At 36.3% G+C, this 21,998-nt stretch overlaps 1 protein-coding gene across 5 annotated transcripts in view; it reads right to left on the bottom strand.

Annotated features, from left to right (window-relative positions):
• GULP1 (GULP PTB domain containing engulfment adaptor 1) overlaps positions 1-21,998 on the bottom strand; it is a 355,456-nt gene that overhangs the window by 26,476 nt on the left and 306,982 nt on the right. For 3 of the 5 annotated variants that reach the window (XM_020993575.2, XM_078146941.1, XM_020993574.2), the window contains 3 exons: positions 17,161-17,277; positions 16,883-16,963; positions 16,366-16,458 (listed from right to left, as the gene is read on the bottom strand). In XM_020993575.2, coding sequence (XP_020849234.1) covers positions 16,366-16,458; positions 16,883-16,963; positions 17,161-17,277 — 291 coding nt within the window. The remainder of the gene's footprint in view (positions 1-16,365; positions 16,459-16,882; positions 16,964-17,160; positions 17,278-21,998) is intronic. The other 2 variants (XM_020993579.2, XM_020993578.2) reach the window with 1 other exon arrangement.

The following is a 21,998-nucleotide window of genomic DNA, read 5'->3' on the forward strand; positions in this document are numbered from 1 at the left end:
GTATATCAGTTCTTTATTTGGATGTGGATAACATTTTCTATCATGAGTCCTTTGTAATTGTCTTGGATTATTGGATTGCTGAGAAGAGCTAAGTCATTTACAGTTGATCATCAACAATGTTGCTGATACCGTGTACAATGTTATGCTTATTCTGCTCATTTCATTTTCATCAATTCATACAAGTCTTTCTAGGGTTTTTCTGGAGCAGGCTAGTCCAATAATTCAGACTAGCTGAAGAGGGCCTATTCTAGAGTGGGGCAGTGTTTGTTAGAGAAGAGAAGGAGACATTTAAAAGATGCTGCAAAGATGAAAATGACAGGTGTTGGAAATAGATTGGATATGGGAGGTGAAAAATATGAGTTGAGGATAACTCCTAGATTGTGAGACTCAGGGATTAGGAAGAATAGGGAAGAATTTAGGGGAGGAGAGATAATGAGTTCCATTTTAGACACACTGAGTTTAAGATGTATGCTGGGGATGCCTTTCAGACAGATAGAGATGTGAGATTAGAGGTCAGCAGAGAACTGGGAAAGACTTGAGGTACTCTTGAGAGTTTTCATCACAGAGACTGTAATTATGTCCATGGGACATAAGTGAAGAAGTATAGAGTGGGTCCAGGACAGAAGGCTGAGGGACACCAGTGATTAGAGGGCATGACCTGAAAGAGGATACAGCAAAGGAGACAGAGAAGGTAAGGTCAGACAGGTAGAGAGTGGTGTTCTGATAAACCTAGAGAGAAAAGAATATCAAGGAGGAGAGAATGATCAACAGTATCAAAGGCTGCAGAGAGATCAAGAAGAATTAAGATAGGGAAAAGGTCATTGGGTTTGAATAAGACTTCACTGGTAATTTGTAATGGATCCAGTCAGAAGGGTTGTGTGATTTTTTTCCATCTTCATTCAGCAGCATATGGGAAGGAGTGAAGGAAGCAAGTGGTGGCTGTGATCCAAGGATGAGACTTGGGTGGGCATAATTATTTATATGACAAAGGGTGCTAAGAATTCAAGAAAGGAGGACAGTGTAGAATTGAATTGGATCATCAACAAGATGGGGGAAAGAGGAGAGAGCGGTTAGTTCATGGGAAATGGCTTGGGCGAGAATTGAAGTGTCAAGGGATTAGAGGTCATAGTATGGACCAAGAGTAGGGAAGTAAGGGAAGGCAGAGGGAGAGATCAAAAGTAACAGATTAGAGTTGGATAAGAGAATTTCAGAATTCTTGAAGAGGTAGCAAGGTTAAGGGCTTGTGTGTGGCTGAAGTGGGGTACAAGAGTAGCTCACAGAAAGCAAGTAGGTTGAGGAACTGAGTGATTAGGGAATGTTGAAATCCCATAGTATTAGAGGAGGAGTTGGGGAGGACAGAAAAATTATAAACCAGATACTGAATTCACTGAAGAAGGAAGATGAATAACCTAGGGATATGTAAATAACAGCTACCAAGATTTTGATTGGATAGTAGAGATGTATATAATGAACCTCAAAGGAACAGAAGTTACTAAGTGATAAAGGAAGGGTGAGAACCTGAAAGTGGCAATGAAGATGAAGGAGTATTCCAACTCCCCCTCCTTGATCTATGAGCCAAGGGGAATGCGTGAAGTTGCAGCCAGTACTGGAAAGAGTGGCCAGCTCAGGCTTATCATTAGTGAGGAGTCAGGTTTCACGGAAGAGCCAGTAGATGGAAGGAGTGGGAAAGGGGAAAGATTTAAGATGAGAAGTTTATTGCCTATGGAACAGGCATTCCAAAGGCCACAGTGGGAGAGTTAGTTGGTATTTGGTTGAAACTCTGAGGTAGGAAGATTAAGAGGTATGGCAGCGATGAATCAGGTAGTGGGAGGCAAGAATTGAGTTTTGGATAATTAGAGTTACTGGGATGTGAAGAATATGACTAGGTATGAGGATGATGATAGTCCCTGAGTGAGGGGTGCTACTCCTATTCCCAATGAAGGTTGGAGATCAGGCTGTAAGCAAGTGTAATATGAGGTGGGAAGTCCCACGCTAAGATGGGTGACTTCACTTCACAAATTCTCTTCCCTCCAAAGGCTAGAGATTAGGCAAGAAAAGGGCACAACTAGGGATGCAAACTGATTCTGCACAAGAAGAGAAAGAAGTGCCATTCCCCATCCGTTTTCCTCCCTCAAAAGATGCTACAGTAGAAGGTGGAAGGCCTGAAGATAGAGGGTAAGTTGCTCTTCTTTGCACCAGATGTTCTCCACATTCCAGTGGGGAGACTGGGCTGGCAGCAGGAGGTGGAGGTTTCCTTGCACGAACATAGATGCAAGTCATTGCTTTGGGCAGATGGAAGATGCCTAGCCAGACCCTTTGCATGCTAAGTCAAAAGGGAGACAGAAAGCCCAAAGTGCTTGTGCAGCCTGAGGTCTCCTCACCTGAGGAGGGGCGCTATGAGCAGCAGCAGAAAGTAGCAGATTCCCTGTGCAAGGGAAGTCCTTTCATGCAGATGGGAGGTTGCCAGACTGGTCCCTTACTGCCTTGCCTTAGGGGACACACTGTGCCCCACAAAATGAAGCTGATGTTCAAACTTAAGGTGTTGGAAATCAATTATTTTAATAGGCAATTGGATTTGAATTCTGATTTGCCTCAAGATTGTTCTTAGAGTGCTATATGAAGTACAAAGTCATGCTCCAATATTCATTGCACACTGCAAAATTAGAATACCTAAATTTTAAAACAGAAAAGGACCTTAGAAATGATCTAGCAGAAGATCTTCATACTGCAAAGTGTTCACATTTCTATAGGACTAAGGATTTAAAAAGCTTTCCTCAGCCAGGGAGAGATAGTACTTTGTTGATATTCTCATTTTGGAGAAAAGGAATCTGGATGCAGACACTAAGCTACTTGCCAATATCACATGGTTAATTTATTAGCATATGCTGTCCCTCACTACAGAATACAGCTTCTTCATTCTTGTATCCCCAGAGCCCAGTCCACAGTCTGCAGTCAACATTTAATAAATACCTGTGGAATGGTGCCAATTCCAACTGAATGCCATTTCCATTTTCTGAGCAACCTCTTTCACTACAACTAATTTCTAATAAGTCAAAAACATGAATATGTCTACTGCATTCTTTTTTGACTAGCTTTTGACTCTGTCTAGTTTTATTAGTTAAGAGAGACAGCATGGCTTTGCAGTTTAAGAGCTTGCCTTGAAGCCAGGATGACATGTCCAGCCAGTTACATACACTGGCTGTGTGATCCTAGCCAAGTAAATGAACCTGTCAATGCATGAGGCAACTCTGTAAGACTCAGATGTAGAGAATGTAATGAAGGAGTTTTCTCATCTATTAATTCCCTATAGCAATGAAATCACAGGAGCAGTTCCTGTCCACGTAGAATAAAAACATCTATTAAAGTTGGGTAAAAATGAAAATAAAAAATAAAAATATATAACTATAATATAAACGGAAAAATCTACATATATACTTATGTATACAAATATATGCACAGGCATAGTTTTATAGCTTTCCCATGTAATCAGATCATATATCCCTCACTATACTGTCTTCTTTGCTAACCAGCCTGATTAATTTACTTGCCTTTATACTAAAACACTACTCCAAATTTATGATAGAGTCCCAGAATTTCAGTTCAAAAAATTCTTATTATTTAGTCCAACTCTCTCATTTTGCAGATGAGGAAATAGAAGCTTTAAAAGCCTAAATGTGAGCAGTAGAATATTGGATAAAGGGGTGGACTCAGAAATGCATACTGACTGTGTGGGCCTGGGCAAGCCAATTGACCTCTTAGTGCCCTGGGCAATTGAGCATATAAACTGCAAAGCAGCTGCCCATCTTCCCATCAGCCTATCAACAGGCATCCAGTCAAAAATAATTAATCAAAGCTATTAAGAGTTCACATTTCATAGTGATTTGAAGTAGTTGTTGTTGTTTTTTTTTGGGGGGGGAGGTACCCTGTGGCACTTTGCTCAAAACAACTCTAGGAGAAGAGTAGAGCAAGAATTCTTATCTCTCCTTTATAGATGAAGAAACCGAGTCTAAGACAGGTTAAGTTACTTGTCCAGGGTCACACAATTGTTAAGTGACAGAGCTAGGACCTAGAATCAGGTCTTCTGACTCCAAGGTGAATTCCTGAGCCCCAAAGTGCTTTTTCCATTCTACGACCATATCTTTCAATAGTACCTAGCAGAGCACATAGCAGGGGCTCAGTAAATATTTGTCACTTTAAAATTGTTAACTACATTTTTCATTTGAGCTTCAATACAAAAGTAGTGGTTGAAAATCATGTGCAGATTTCAAGTAGAAATTATCCATGATGTCACCACAATTGAAAAAAATAAAATAAACAGTTTCTCTATGACCTATGACAAATCATGTCTGGGTAAGGTTACTATCTTTAGTATCTTTACTAAGGATACTGTCTTTAAAAGGTTCCCCCAGTTAATGACCAAAATGGCCTAATTTAAGGGTTTTTTTTTAAAGTTTTATTATGATACAGAAAAGAATATAGTATTTAAAATACTACACTGAAGAGTTTGATCAATTTTAGAGAAGTATTCTAGAAAGAAATGATAATGTCAATATACCTGGGTATTAAGATTTAAGGTCCAAAGCTATACCGAAGTCTGTCCACATCAAAGAGATTAGGGGCAGAAGCATCATCCCTGTTTATTTCAGACAGGAAACTAGTTTGCTGAATTTGATTCCTTATAAAGGATGGAATTCAAGCTCAGAATATTCCAATCTCTGTGTATGTCTCAAAAGTGCCAGCTCTCTCACCAAGCTATTAGGCTTATGAAATACGGATGAGAAAATATAACTGCCAAATCTGGAGCAATTTAATGATGTGCAGTGGCATTTTTGGCATTAGTTAAATACATATTCTGGTTGGTCTTTCTAAATTTAAGTGGTCTGGAACTTATTTTTAAATGTCACTTTAACCAGATAAGAATTTTTTTTTAATGAAACACATACTGTCCATGAAAAGAAATTATTTTGTGTGATGGATCTTCTTGCTAAGGTCAAGATGGGGTGTCTCAAAAGTCTAGCACACTAAGTCCCAAAATGCCCTAAGACTTTTGGAACACCTTATGTTTAAGCTGAAAGAATCAATATTTTAGAAACCGTTCAACATAGATGTACAGTATTATAACTTATCTAGACTCACTACTCCCTCAATGATCTCAAGTTCTGAGGGCTCTACTTGGGCTCTAAGAGGCTCTATCTTTGATGTCTGAGTTTCTATACAAAGGGCACCCCTCTACTCATCAAATGCTTAGTTAAGGACAAATATCAAATGATTAAGACACTCAGAGGTAACTTTCAATTGTGTGTGTGGTTTTTTTCTAGGTACTTTAAGTAACCTTTAGTTTAATCTTTGGTGGTTTGGATTTTAAATTCTAATGATTTTTTTTTCAATCTTTACCTTCTTCCTAACTGCAGCATAAATTGTTTCTGATCCTATCTGTGTATAATGAATAAATCAATGAATTATGAAAGTACCATTATTTTAAAAAAAAGCTTAATTTTTGACCAAGATCTACAAAAACAAACAAACAAAAAACCCAATGGCTTGCTAAAAACCGTTGTTAATTCTTTTGGCAATAAAAGGATATAAAGGTCTTAAAAATATAAGCCTAAGAAACTATCTTAAAATAATACTATCTTTCATCTTAAATTGCAGGGAGGAAACATTTGCAAGGTTCTAGAGGAAAATAAAAAGAAGTCCTTGAATTTATTTCCCAAATTAAAATGGGAAAATTTTATTTTTTCCCCTCAAATTATGTTTTCTTCTATATCATCAAATTGGTTCATTGTAATTCGGTCTAAAAAAGAGTTGAGATTATGATAACACAATTTTTCCCAGCACATTTCCCCCCATATTATTGGAAAATAGCATTTTCAAATGTTATTCCAATTGTAGTTACCTTAGGGCAGGATTGAAAACAAGGATTCTAACCTTCAAGCAAACTGAATTAGGGTTGACTGTGGCACTTAGGTGTAAATCTGGCTGCTAAGGAGGTCGCTATCGGAGGGAAAGAGGCAAGGCAAAGCAGTACCACGAAAAGCTCTTCTGGAGTGTGGGAAGGCCCTAGGATCCCACCTCAGGCAATTCTGTGCTGATATTGCTGCTTGTCCCAGGCATATTTAGGTAGAAATAGATAATATGGATGTCTGGGCCCTGTGTTTTGATGCAGGACACAGAGGGCAATTTGACTCAAGTAGGTACAGTCAGCCCAGCAATCAATATAGATAAAGTTCCCCCTCAGAAATTTAGAACACATCCCCATGGTATGGCCTCTGATCCCTGACCCTTCCCACCCATTCTCAACTTCAGGGAGACAGGATGAGAAGGCACAGCAAAGGTGCAAGGTGGGACTCTGGAGATGCCTGTGAGGGGCAGCTGCACTTACCCCCCCCCCGGATGTTGATACTATGGAATAAAGTTCTGAAAATTTTGCCTAAGGTTCTACCTTAGTGTATTTGGAGGGCACCTTTTTAGAAGGATTTTTTAGAGAAGATATAACTGTAGAGATGACTAAAAAGAGAAGGCATGACTTATAGCAACAGTTGTGCATTTCTTCATAATCTTCATATTTTCTTCATTTCCAAAACACCAACATATCCATTATCTCATTTTGCCATCATAATCATCTTACATGATAAGTACAAATTGGAGAAGCTAAGGCAGAGATTAAATGCTTTTAGCCAAGCTGAAGAATCAGCTAGCATGACAATTATGTCAAGAATCCCAATCTAATACTCTTTAGGCTAGATGACTCCATTTCCTCTTCATCTTCTTTATAAAGGAATAATTATGAGAAAATCACTTTTCTGGGAGTGGGGGTAGGGAATTGTGGTCTGAAGCATCTGTGGAGTAATGTGCAAGTTTAATGTATCAAGGTTCTTCACATCTGGCTTTTTGCAAAATTGAGCTTTAGTAATCTTATCTTTCCTATCAGAGCTTTCTTCATTAGTAGTTGAGAAAACAAAAGTCAAAATTCTAATTATTGTTTACCCAAGGCTTCTGGAAGGAAGGAAGAAAAGATGAGAGGAAAAGAAAGAGATTTATATTCTTATCCATAAATACCTTATCAAATCTACTGAGTAGTAACCACATATAAGAGTATAAAAAGAAAGAATTTTACCTAGTTACAATAACTTGAATTAAAAGGGTGATGGATTTCATTCAGCAAAAGAAAGCCCAGTAATCTTTAGCACTTCAAGTTTATTCATTTAACATCCCAGTAAACTGAATGCATGCTGCTGGCCCCAAAATGAAATAAGTATATGTGTACACGGGCATACAAACACACATACACACACACACACACACACACACACACACACACACACACACGCACAAGCAGTAAAGTGAAGAATTTTATTTAACTCTTTGTGCCTGCCATTGTAGAAAAGGGTCCAACTGCTGGAATGACTTGATGGATGAGAGCAGAGTTGACCCCATTTTCCAATATAAACATGAGAAACACTACCATGTGAATGTAATAAATGAAAATCAGATTGTTCCTAGATAATTAGTACCAAATGGTGAAAAACCCAACCTCTAATCTATTGCCAAACCACTAGAACACAGAAGAAAAGCAAACAGCACAGTCAAGTAATGGAAATTTCTCTGTGCATCTAAATGACTGTATAAAATGAGAGACCAAATTCCAAAAATCAGTTAAAACATTTGAACAGTCTCAATGTTATATAGGGCTGTAGTAATATCGACACTCTCAAAATTGGTAACCACAGACGGAAACCACAGTTTTGGAACTACAGTATGGCGCCTAGTATACTGTAAGTGTTTCCTTTCTGAACAACAACAACAGAAAACCCACAAAAGGGAAAATTTGACCAAAAAACCCATGTAAATCCATACAACCACCTCCTGGACATGAGTGATCCTGACTCATCATGCCTATGAGACACTGAAGAGAAATCAAGAAAGGGGCAAGGAAGCAGTTTGATCATCTCTCTGTTTTTAAATGGTTTACTATCACTTTTTATTTTAATGTTAAACAAGTAAGATATTTGGTATGTCTTTTTTTTTTGCTAGCTCTAAATTATTCCATGATCTCATTGATTGGCAATATTTATACTGTTAGGGTGTTAACTTGGATCATAAAACAATAACCACAAAGTTCTTTGGTACAAATACTGGTCAAATATCTCGAAAAAAGGAACTATATGACATGTATTTTATACTTGTTATTTTAAATTACTACCCTCAGAGCATTGTAACAGAATCAAATGTACATAATTTATAAGACTGATGAAAAACATTTATGTTTTTAAGTCCTGTAAGATTTTGCTTTCTCTTAGACATAAATCATATCACTGAGGTACTACTGCAAACTTCCACTGAAGACTTAATAGTTCACATAGAAGTCTGAAATGAACTGTGCTTATGAAACCACAAGAGCAAGCCAAAGAGTACTTGTAGAAATCTATAACAAAAGACTGAATCTAAAAAATGATTCTCTCAGACTTGCTGTCAAAGTTACATTTGGGATAGAAAGTCCTCTGGAAAAACCAAATTGGGTTTTGTATTTCATTAAATGTCAACGTAAGGCTTACTTTAGTGTTTGTGAGATGCTGAAATACTTTTTCAGGAAGTCTAATAGAAGAATTAAAACATGTACTTAGGGTTATTTCTCAGAAGAAGTACATTCTTTTATACAGTAGATGTATTGATTGGAGGTAGGTAATGATGGGAGTTGCCTAGGGCATAACAGGCAGAGGAATACAATACGCAGAGCAATTCTTTTCATGATTACATTTTAAAACATGGCCATATTTTAACATCAGTGAAGTCTATCCTCCACTGTATACAGCTATTTGTTTTATGATGTCCAATTCTATGCAGAAATGTGTTACTGTAATTTAAAATTTTGTAACACAGGTAGTATCTGAAGGTCTTGAAACTTTCACCTTCTATCTTTGGCCACACTATACACTGTTCACTAGTTATGACAAGACCTTTTGGTGAGACACATTTTCCTTCCTCAGACCCACGTCTCTGAAACAGAGTAAGAACAAAATGTCAAAATAATAATAAAATTCATATGGAGGCAAAAAAGATCAAAAATCTCAAGGGAAAATTAAAAAAAAAGTGGGACTGATGGAGGACTAGCAGTGCCAGTTCTCAAATTATATTACAAAGCAGTAATTCTCAAGATAATTTGGTACAAGGTAGAAAATATAGGGATTAGTCAGTGGAAAAAGATTAGCTATACAACATATTGAAGAAAATGTAACTATTACTGTAGTATTTGATAAATACAAACATTCCAATTACTTACTGGAATAAGGATTCACTATTTGACAAAAACTTCTGGAAAAGGGCCACAGTTTATATAACTCTGCCAACAACACATAAGTGCCATGTGTTGGATTTGGGGAGACTACAGGGCAGCAACTGGAAGCCTGTCCTTCAATTTCTGATTATAATTGACAAGGGGACTTAAGTTATCATACAGAGTAAGTAAGCAGTGAAAAAAAAATCTTTAAATGTAAGTAACATATTAGTTTACTAGAACCCACATTTACACCTATGATTTACTGCTGAATCAAATGGGGCCTGAGAATATAACTCAGAGTTATTTTGAATTTAACTTTTCAATATTAGTGATTTTGAGCACTTTTCGTATGGGTTTCTGATAACCTGTTTTTCTTCTCTTAAGAACTGCATTTTCTTTTTTTTTTTTTAATTATTTATCTATTAGGAAATAGTTCTTTGATGTCTTAAAAACTAGTTTCTTTCATGAATGCCTTTCAATTTTATGCAATCCAAATTGCTGATCTCCTGTCACCATCTCCTGTTTAGTCAAAAACTCTTTCCCTATGAATAGTTACAAAAGTATTTCCTTCTTCTTTCCTTTTATATCTGGGTCCTATAACTATGTAGTATTGTATATGGTATGAGATGTTGGTCTAAACATAATTTCTGCCAGACTTTTCTAGAAGTTCTTTGTTAAACAGTGAGTTCTTACTCCAATAGTTGGAATCTTCAAATTTATAAAATGCTGTGCTACTACATTTGTTTTCTTCCATATGTTGTACACTTAATCTGTTCCACTGATCAACTTCCCTATTTTTAACTAGTAACAAAATAGCTTTTTATGATTACTGCTTTGTATTACAGTTTGAATTAAGAGACTGCTAGGTCTCTTTCCTTCTGTGTTTCCCCCACTGTTTCACTTGAGATTCCTGACCTTTTGTTCCTCCAGATAAATTTTATTATTATTATTATTATTATTATTATATTTTAATCAATAAACAACAGGCAATAAACATTAAATGCCTACGACAATGTCTACTATAGCACTGTGCTAAGTGGTAGGGATACAAATACAAAAAGCGAAATACAGTTCCTATCTTCAAGGACCTTACAGTCTAAAGGCAGAAGACAGTACACAAAAGGAAGGAGAAAAGGTGGATTGGGGCATGGTGGAGAAGTCTCCAAGTAATGCAGCCAGGTGAGAAATGAGATGCTGGAGCTGAGCTATTTTCCTAAATGGAGGTTTGGAATTCATGGCCCCACCATCTAATTAGAGGCAGAAGTTAGTGATGAGGTAGATGTTGCTGAGATCTTGTAGGATGACAAGGTTATCCTGATAGTGAGCTTCCTGGGGCATAGTGGAAAAGTCAGAGAAGTCTTGAAGTAACGTAGCCAGGCAAAAAACACGGAGTTAGATTTCTGAGTTAAGATCTCTCCTTAAAAGGAGATTTGGTTTGTAGTTCATGACCCTACCCTCTAATCAGAGAGGCAGAGAGGATGGTAAACCTTTGTTGGTTTAATTGGTATGGCACTAAGTAAATTAATTTAGGTATTATTGTTATTTTTACTATATTGACTAACCACCCATGAACAATTAATAACTTTATTTAGTTTTGTCTTTAATACCGTAGTTTTATTCATCTACTTCATATATATATATATATATGTACATATATGTATATGTGTATATATATATAATATATATATATATATATATATATTTAGCAAGGTGAACTCTCAAATATTTTATGCACTTTATAGCTATTCTGAATGGAATTTCTGTAGCTCTTAGGGTTTTATTAGTTTGCTGAAATTATTGTTTTAATTAACTTTAGGTGAATCTCTAGGTAGACAATATTTCATCCACAAAAAAGTGATAATTTGTTTCGTCTACCATTCTCTCAATTTATTTTTCTTGTCTTATTGCTTTAGCTCAAATTTCTCTACAACTTTATTCAATAATAGTGGTGATAATGCATCTCTTTGCTCTTCTCCTGATCTTATCAGAATGGTCTCTAATGCTTTTCCATTATGTAGAAAACTAGCTCTGCATTCTAAATAGTTGCAATTTATTAAACTAAGGAAAGATCAATTTATTTCTATGAGTACTTGTGGTTTTAACAGAAATAGATACTATATTTAGTTAAAAGTTGCATCCATGAATATAATGTGATTTTCATTGTTTTTATTATTAACATGGACTATTATGTTTGATAGCTTTCCCAGCATTGAACTGTTCTTGGTAAAAATAAACAAACAAACAAAAAAAACACAACCTAGCCATATTATATAACCTACCTAATATGTTGCTAGAGCTTCTTTCCAATTACTTCTTTCAATTATTTTCATACTTGACATTCATTGATGATACTGGGAGAGCTCTGGAAGGCTTCTGGCCAGCTTAAGTTGTATGAAGGCACTGATACTTATTTGAATTTTATGATGATTACACATATTGGAACTTTTTTAAACATTAAATGATACATGGGAGAACTGGGCTTCTCTTGTGAACTATCATGCAACCAACTTAACTTCAAGTCCATACATAAACACTTAAAGATCCCTTGCTCTCTATGTTCCTGCCATTGCTGCCTCTCTTCTTTCTCTGTACGATTGCTCATGCTTCCTCTGCCATACTGACTTCTGTCTTCCCAGGACCCTTAGTTTCAACTATTGAAACTGCCTTCAATGTCCAGTTCAGGTGCCACTTCAAGAAGCCTTTCTTGATTCTCTCCAAAAGAAACAACCTTTCCACCCCCCTCAATTTTCTCACAGCATTTCTAATACATTTTAAATTGTACCATAGTAATTTGTGCATATGTTTATGTTCTCTTATTCTCACTATAACTTTCTCCAGACTGCACCTTTCTCCTCACCTATAGCACTGCCCACTTAGGAAATGTCATACTAAGGTCCTGCTCTCCTGATTGGAGATTCTCCCTTGATAAAATATTTTTGGAAGGACTGCAGACATACTTCACCTTTCTCTCATCTAGTCGTTCTACAGACTCAACCTCCTTCTCCTTTCCTTCTAGCATTCCTATAGGTATTGTCTTCCACTATTAAAATGTAATCTCTCTCTCTCTCTCTCTCTCTCTCTCTCTCTCTCTCTCTCTCTCTCTCTCTCTCTCTCTCTCTCTCTCTCCTTCCTCTCTCTGATTGTAAGCCCTTCATAGGTGTGGTTTCTTCTTTTCTCTTTGTATTTTCTATTTACCACTTAGTCCAATGACTTGGATATAGTCATTACTTCAAAATATTTATTGAATTTAATTGACTCCTGAACATAATTTAACCTTTTACTCTTACTTAACTCTTCATCTACCATAAGAACACACAGATTCTTGGACAAAGCTCAGATTGCAATAATACACTAACTCCTACCTATGTTTTCAAACTAATAGAAACCAATCAACCAATAGACATTTAAAGAATGTCTATTATGTACTAGTCAGTACAATTCAGACCCTCGCCATTTTCCTACTGGCTGTCTTAATGTCATTTGACTTTCAAATTTTAATGAAGGTCACAGTGAAAAGAGTATTAATTTTTCAGCATTCATTTTTCTAAAATTCTGCTGAGAGATGCCCGTTAAGTCAGAAATATCCATATTAATAGAGATAGTGTAGCACTACTTACCACATAGTAGGCAGTAGAGTAAATGCTTGACTACTGATCATTTAAATCTTATTATTTGAAATAACCATTTTCATAATTTTCTAAAGGAGTCTAATTCAACTATTCAAAGTATTAATCAATAGTAACAATTACTCATGAAACTTCATTTTGCTAGCAGAGTTGACAGTCACCATAAAGGTTAATATAGTCATAACAAAATAATTTTAGCTACTTCAGAACTTAATACAAAATGTTATAAGCTTGGAAGATAAACATCTCAAACTTTAAAAATATTTTAGGAATTCTTTGGGGGGTACATTTTATTCTTTGAAATGTAATGAGGGTTGTAATTTTTAAGGTTCATAGAATAAAGAAGTTTAGAAGGGAATGGCACTGGAGAGATCACATAATCCAATAAATTCATTTCACAGATGAGGAGACAGACTTAGATCCCAACAGGACAAGAAACTAATTCTCTGATTTCCAGTCTAGCGGTTTTTTTTTAACATTTCATAGTTAAACATCTTACTTTGTCATTAAACTATGCTAGTGTCTTCATTTAATGCAGTTAGAAAACAAAAGGCAAAAATAAATTGTTAATTCATTGCCCCTATATATTCTTTACCTTTCAAAGAATGGCCCACTCAGATTCACAAGAACTTTTCTAACACTGCACCTAAGGAACTCAGATTAGGAAACTCCCTTTTAGGAATGTAGATTAGCACCTTCTCTGTAATATGCCTTAGATAGTTACCCAGGGGCACTAAGAGGTTAATTGACTTGACCAGAGTCACATGGTAAGTATGTATCAGAGACAGTATTTGAACCCACGTCTTCCTGGCTAGCTTTCTTTCCACTGTGACACAATGACTCTCTTGTAATGAAGGATATATTATTTATACTATATATTGTCTTTGCTATCTATGCTATCTGCTTGCTAACTTTATACTTACTGTTTTATATATCTATCTAATGTTTCCGATGGAACATGAAATTCAAAAGTTTTGTTTTTGTTTTGTTTTGGTGGAGCACTTATAAAAGAATGTTAGTTCAAAGGACTAACAAGGACAAATTCAAGCATTTTTTGACAGAGAAAAATAGCCAAATTTAAAGTCACTATTTTTTATCATTAGTATGGTAATAATACCTAAAATTTTAAATTACTGAATGTTCTTTAATATATGTATTTTTGGTAAAATAAAATAAACTCTGAGGGAAGGAAAGAAACATTTGTTACTCTCCATTTTCTTGACTGTTTTATCATTTTTATACAGGAGTAATCTTTAAAAATTGCTATTTTGTTATATTTTCTGTGAATAACTGATGGAAACTAGGGAAGGTCTATATCCATCACATTAACATACCATAGCATAACTGGGCTGTCTTAAGAATTAGATCTTTTAAGAAAAGGATCTTTTCATTTTTACCAACTGCTACATCATAGATTTGACCACTATGAATGTTGATTTAGAAATGTGTTCCTGGTATCTCCAGCGGGAACGTGTTTCCCATTGAATCATGGTTACAAATTGTGGTTAGGTTCTATGGCATTATTCATTATTTCATTTACTTCAAGTTGAGTTAAACAAACGTTTTTTAGGCTGACGTACAAAATGAATTATATTGTGTAACATTTTGTTTCTGTGGGAAAACACACTTCAAGTTTCAAATGAGTAATTTAAAAATGAACTTTTGGATCACGACCCATTTGTAAATTGGAAACCAACTGTATTCTGGGGTTCAGGCCATATTGCTTTGGATCCAGAAAGCATTTTAGGTACTATTAAGTACCCTGCTGTGATAAAATCAATTTTCAGTTATTCATTCAACAAATATTTAATCAACCTCTCCTATGTCCTAAGCACTGGGATATATCATGTTATGGCTTACAGCATGGGAGTCAGGAAATATGTGGGCATAACTCAAATGCAAGGTTATAAAGAAAAGTACTTTAAGCTAGGTATAATGTACTATGTCAGCTCTGAGGAAAGAGAGATTACTGCTGGCAATAGGAAATAAGGAATATCCAGGCATTTTTTGACAGAATAAAATATAATAATCTGATCACAAAGTTAGCATCTTTAGGTTTAGTGGGTTTATTACATGTAGAGCCTTAAATTATTGAGTTGTTTATTATAGACATATTTGGTAAAATAAAAGAAACTGGTAATAGCACTACTGGCAATATAGAACCTAACCATGATATATAATCACAATTCTATGAGTAAATGTGCTCCTAGTTCCAACCTGGGCTGCCACGAACACATTAATCAATCACCAATTACAATGGTCAAACCCATGATTTGGCAGTCTGCGTAAATTATCAAAAGAATCAAATCTTAAAGTAGTTTGCTTTTATTGTGGCCCATTAATGTGATGAGCAAAGACATTCCCTTATTGTTTAATAGTTATTTGTTTACTGAAAGAATATAACTAAATAATAATTTTTAGAAATTGCCTCACTATTGATATGGTCAAACACAGCATTTGACATGGACCTTCCAAAACAAACAAACAAAACAAACAGGTAGGACTCATAGAGAACTTCTGGGAAGGGAACAAAGGAAGGGTAGTATTGGTATAAATGATCAAAACAGGAAGCATAATTTTCTCAATTATATTTGGCTTAGATGAGTATTAAAATGCTCCCATACCCTAATTTTATACCACCTAATGGCAAGAAATGCATCTAAGCATCTTAGGTGAAATGCAAAAGCTAAATATGGATTTTGAAATTATGAATAAACTACAAAATAAAATAATTTACTAACAATGTAAGAACTGACTACAATGACAAGTAATTTCTGTGCCCAAAACACTAGTTTCTCATGCTGTGAGACTAATTTACTTGTTTGGAAAATCGTTATGTAATACAATAGCCCAGATTTTGCAAAGCACAAAAGCTACTTCCTGGGCCACAGTTTACTGCTTTGGGACTTCTATTAATTCTTCTACATTACTACAGAAGGGTTCCTTGAACTTAGCCATAACGCACAACAGACTTCAAATGTAACTATTATAGAGACTTGCTGAATCCACAATAAGGCCTAAAATTACATTGAGGCTAGAATCAGTTATCCAGAACAAAATGAATACAATCTAAAGCTATTTTGAGAATTACCTGTATTCATCGGAGATAGTGATAGAGTAGCGATTAGAGAGCTGGTTTCAAAGCCAAGAAGACCAGGTTTCAAATTCTGCCTTGGACACATGCTGGCTGTTTGACCTGCACTAGACCACTCATTAAGTTTCAAAAAAGGTAGCAACCAGGTAGAGGTAGTCATTTTACCTGGAAGTTTCCTTATACTAGAGAAATAATAGGCCTAGCCCCTATTCCTTTCTATACTGATAAGCTTTCTTTTTCTCTGTGATATTAGATATGTGTTTCGAATATAAAGATATTAGTGGAAAAAATGTAACATGCACCTGTGCAGAGAAACGTAATATATTTGATTTTTTCCCTGAACCAGCATAGATTTTGCATATACTTACTGGAGACACTGATATCTGAGTTATTCTTAGCTGATTTTCCAAATCCTGAACTTTATTTCTGAGTTCTGTATTCTCAGTTTCTAGTTCTTGTATCTAAAAAAGCAAATGGTAACAGAACATCAAATCAGAAATTTTTTTTTCTTAAATACCATAAAATCCTGACTGCATTCTGGATTGACCTTTCTAAACTTCTGCTTGTCCATCATTTCAAAATGTAATGTAATGTTTCATGCACAGGGAATAAAGTTATTTAGGTAAAGCCTAGGAATAGCTTAGAACTCCAGGTCATTAGCAATGCATGTATTTTAAATGTTATACTACTTATATTCTGGGCTAATTTCTTCTTCCTGATTGCTCCCATCTTTCTGATTTTCTGAATTCACTTTGCAAATTGTACCCACAATCTAGGAATATAACCACAGGACAGTGAAACTTGCTTATGATGATTTTGAAGAGAGTGAGGGGAAGGGGTAATTTAATAACAAAAGGAATCTGATCTGCGTGGGAAACCACTTACCCAGCATCTGCTCCTTCTGCTGCTCTGATCCCCATGAGAAGCATCAGGAAGTGAAGCAAAGTCACATGAGAACACTAAGTTCTTGTGGGAATTCAATATAAAATGGTTAAAAACTGTGCAGGGGATCAGAAGGAGTGGACAATTATAGGAACAAAATGAAAGCAGTTCCAATCTGTGTGGGGAAATGGAATGGTAGGACTTCTCAATTTGTTTGACGGTCTGCAAGTTTCCCTGTACTTAGCTCAAATACACGTGATCAACCAGTTTCAGTTACTCACTCTTTTCTGCAACCCTGCAATCTGTTTTCTTGTTTCAACATCTTTTCCTCCAGATTCTAGAAATTTCCTGTAGGCCAGATCGAAGGCTTGACCAATCGTTAAAGTTATCTCTTCAGCCTTTGGGTAAAACCAAACAGAAAGAATTGGCACTGTAGTAAGACCATTTCCAAGATCAGACTGCTGCCCTGGGAGGCAAACATTCACAAGAGGTGCATGAGCTTGGCTGAGTATTGAGGGAGGAGAAGCAGGAACAAGAGAAGGCAGGACTATGGCTTGTTCTACTCCATTTAAAAATCTACTCTTTGTCAACTCACCTTCAGAGCAGGGAGGGGCAGGAGAAGAGCTGCAAGATCTGAAAGCCACTTTTCTACCTTCAACATGTTATTTCTTCTGTTTAAACTAACGGTTTAAACTGGCAGCAAGGTAGGCAAGTAGATAGGCTGCAGGATCTAGATTTGGGAAGACTTCAGTTTGGATACTGCCACAAGCACTTAATAGCTGTGTGATTGTGAGCAAGTCATAACCTTTCTGTACCTTAGTTCCCTCATATGTAAAATGAAATAAACAATAGCATTTACCTTTCAGGGTTGCTGTGAGGATCAAATGAGCTAACATATGTAAAACACTTTGCAAATCCTTTTTAAGTGCTATATAAATGTTATCTATTCTAATCGGCCAATCAGTCAGACAACTGGCACTTATTAATCACCTGTTATGTGCCAGACACTGTGCTACACAAAGAAAGGTTAAAACCAAACTGTTCCCACTCTCAAGGAGTTCAGTCTAATTCGGGAGACAACATTCATTCATTCAATAAACATTTATTTTTTATGCCAAGCACCGGGGATAAAAGAGGGGCAAGAGAGAGTCCCTGCCCACAAGGAGCTTACACTCTAGGAAGGAGCTTATAAACAACAATATACAAACAAGATTTATATAAGACAAACTGGGAGTCATCTCAGAGGGAAGGCACTAAGATTAAGGAGGACTGTGAAAGGTTCCTTAAAGAAAGTGGGTCTTCAGCTGAGTACTGAATGAAGCCAGGAGGCAGAGATGAGCAGGGAAAGAGATGCAGGCATGGACGTTCTCAGTTTGTTTTCCCTTCATTTAAATAAGTATTTAGCATGATCCTTCTCACTTTATTTTCCATTTCTTGGAATAAGTATGTGACATCTACTACACTCCAAGCAGAATGAGCAGCATGCAGAGTGGGGAGCAATGCTTCACTCTATTCTGCGTGACCCTGGGCAAGACACTTTACCCCTCAGTTCCAGAGAAGATGCTAACCTGAATTAGGCAGAAACAGTTTCTCTGTCTACGAATTCCCTCTACTAATGGAATCACAGGTCCAGGTCCTCTAGCACTGTGATAGCCACACGGTCTTCTTGCTAATTTCATTACTGATTCTTTCTTCATCTACTCACTTCATACCACCCTGACTTGGCCTGCCTTTTCCTTTGCCTCTGTCATACATAGCAGCCACTAAAAATTTGTGTTGAAATAATATAAAATGTGTAATTATAGTGTTGACCCTATTCCACAAGCTATATTCAACAAATCTTGCTATTGTATGGCAGCCTATGAATTACTTCAAAATTTGAAAATGCTATGCTATTGTTGAAGAAATAATTTGTGTACATGATACGCTACTGTATATGCCTTGATTCATGTTAATTGGGATTGAAAAATGTGTTTTCTGTATTAATTCATCTTCGGCTCTTGGACTGTCAATGAGAAAGTTCACTGTTTGATTAATAGCTGCATCTGGATGTCCTGTTGATACCCCAGACTTAATACATCTAAAACCGAACTCATCTTTCCCCTTAAATTTGCTTCTCATGCTGACTTGTTTTTATTGGTGAAATCACTGGACTTATCACCTGGCCTGGAAACCACAGGGCTGTCTCTAATTATGCCCTTTCCCATACTCCTCCTAAATCCAAACCATTTCCAAGTTCTGTAGAGTTAATCTCTGCAGTGTATACCACATACCTTGCATTACTATCTGCTAGAGAGATATTTCTGTTACACCACCAGGCTCTCTCACATTCGTTCCCTCCTTTACATTCTTAGAATCATCCCACTTCAGGTCACATCACTCTTACTGGGATTACTATGATAATCTCCAAAGTGATTTCCTTTCCTTTTCTACAATCTCCATTAACCAGCAATGCAACCATCATAAGATTCCCAAAGAAATCATCCAAACACATTACTCTCTGATCATGGAACTCCTCTGCTCAAGAAATGTCCAGTGCCTCTTCATAATGTACCTAATACAATATATAACACCAATCCTGAAATTCAAAGTTTTCCGTAGTCTAACTTTCATCTTCATACACTACTCCCATTCACAAACTCTTGGAGCCAAACTCACTGCCATTTCTTTCCCTCCACCCCATCCTACCTTTTCCCATATCTCTGTCTTTGTTCACATCGTTCTCCTTCTCTGGAATGGACAACCCTACCATCCAACCCATAACCTATGACCTATCCCCTCTTCATTCAAGGTACATTGAATCTAGGTGCTATCTCCTTTACAAGGCCTTATTTGATCACCTAGCCAGAAATTAGCTCATCCATCTCAAACTTCTCATAAGCTTTGTTTAGATTTCTCTCACACTTAAAAATATTCTGAGTTGCATCAGTTACGTGGGTACATGTGCTATTTCTCCTCCTCAGTCCTGCCAAATGAATTAGAAGCTCCTAGAGGGCAGTGACTGTGATTTGTTTTTTTCTTCTTTGTATGCCCAGCACAACACTCAGAACTTTGCATATTTTTGTTTCAAGTGGGTTTGTTTAATTGAATTCACTGCTGTTTATTAAATACTTTCTCCTTGCTTTATTTAATTAAAGGTTCAATATGTTTTAGTAAATCCGTTTTGTTGTTCAGTTGCTTTGGTCATGTCTGACTCTCTGTGACCCCATTTGGGGTTTTCTTGACAGAAATACTGGTGTGGTTTGCCATTTCCTTCTCCAGCTCATTTTATAAGAGGAGACTGAGGCAAATAGGGTTAGGTGACTTGCCCAAGGATTTTCCTCAAATGATCAACACCTAAAATAAATCTGAGATACAAAGTTTAAAGCTTGATGCTGCTATTTTTTCTCTTGATAATATATTCCTTCATTGTCAATAATTTTAATCATACTAATCATTGCTCTTAATTGTTCTTTTACATTTGGCTTGGTATAATCTAAAGGAAGCCCAGTTGCATAACTGTAATTAGTAACTTCATCTACAAACGTTTTCATTACCTCTTGTTCATTAGAATGGACGTTGTAGGAAATACCAACTCAATCATTAATATTCCTCTGCATATATAGAAATATATAGGTATACAGTTGTATCCAATTATATAATATATCACAAAATCCACATTATTTTTTTTTATTGCAGTCCATGTCTTTACTATAATAGGTTATCAACTAAGAAAAAAACAGAGCTGATTTCTCTAGGAGATAACTAAATCCTCACTACTACTGTGACCCATCTTTATTTTTCATTAAAAATTCATTAAAAATAAAATACCTTATTTAGGAAAGTTAAACAGGACATTTCTTTAAAAAATTATTTTTATGAAATTAAATGTAAGACTCTGACAAAACATGTTTAATCAGATATAATTTTGGCTGCAAACTACATTAAGAGAAGTTGCTGTATGACAGGGAAAGGGGAGAGGTTTGTCTAACAGTGAGGGTACCAAGTGGCAGTCTAAGAGCTTCATTTCCTTCCATGCCATATGACAGATGTAGAGCTGGAAGGAACTTCAGAGGTGGATAAAAAGGTGGGCTTTAAGCCTGGAAGACATCTTCCTGAGTTCAAATCTGGCCTCTGACACTTAGTAGCTGTGTGACGCTGCGCAAGTCACTTAACTCTGTTTACCTCAGTTTCTTCATCTATAAAATGAGCTGAACAAGCAAATGGAAAACCACTCCAGTATCTTTGCCAAGAAAACACCAAATGGGGTCACAAAGAGTTGGAAATGACCAAACAATAATTACATCATCCTTTTACCCTTGAGGAAACTGAAACTCAGAAGTTAGAACTCCAGGTTTGGGGGACTAGATTAGGTGTTCTGTTTGGGGTTCCATTTTGGGTGTTCTGTTTTAGAAGCCAGCAAGAGCACTAGGTGATGACCTCTAATAGACAGCAGCAAAAAATGACTAGAGTGTTGGAGGATGATTAATGAAGGATTGTTAATATTGCTGGATAGGGCCTAATCCTCCTGGGAGGTATTTACTCCTGTGTTGCTTAGGATACCAAATCTTATTTTGCTGTTTCTCTATTTTCTGACAGGGGGTTCATTATACAAATAAATAGAAGACCACATAGAACCACTGATTTAGAGTTGGAAGGGATCTCAGATAGCCATATGTTCTATTCCCTCATTTTAAATATGGGGTAACTGAAGCTCAGAAAAGCTGCATCTTGCCCAGGGTGCCTCAAGTAGTAAGTAGCAAAGTAGGGATTCAAAATCAGGTCCTACGACTCTAAGTCTACACTATATGGAGCAGCTAGATGGTATAGTGTATAGAGCATTGGGCCTTGAGGCAGGAAGACCAAAGTTCAAGTGTGACTTCAGACACATATTAGCTGTGTGACTCTGGGCAAATCAGTTAATCTCTGTCTATCTTAGTTTTCCCAAATGTAAAATGGAGATAACAATACTAGTACCTGCATCCCAGGGTTATAGTGAGACTCAAACGAGATAATAAATATCTCAGCACAGGGCCTGGCATATAATAAGTACTCATAATGTGGTTATTAATTAAAATAACTAATAAGGGATTGCTTAAGAGAACTGTTGTAATGACTAAGAAAAGGCAGGACATTCAGG

The sequence above is a fragment of the Phascolarctos cinereus genome, unplaced genomic scaffold, assembly GCF_003287225.1.
Source record: "Phascolarctos cinereus isolate Bilbo 61053 unplaced genomic scaffold, phaCin_HiC Scaffold_726;HRSCAF=1367, whole genome shotgun sequence".
In the NCBI taxonomy this organism is placed as follows: domain Eukaryota; kingdom Metazoa; phylum Chordata; class Mammalia; order Diprotodontia; family Phascolarctidae; genus Phascolarctos; species Phascolarctos cinereus.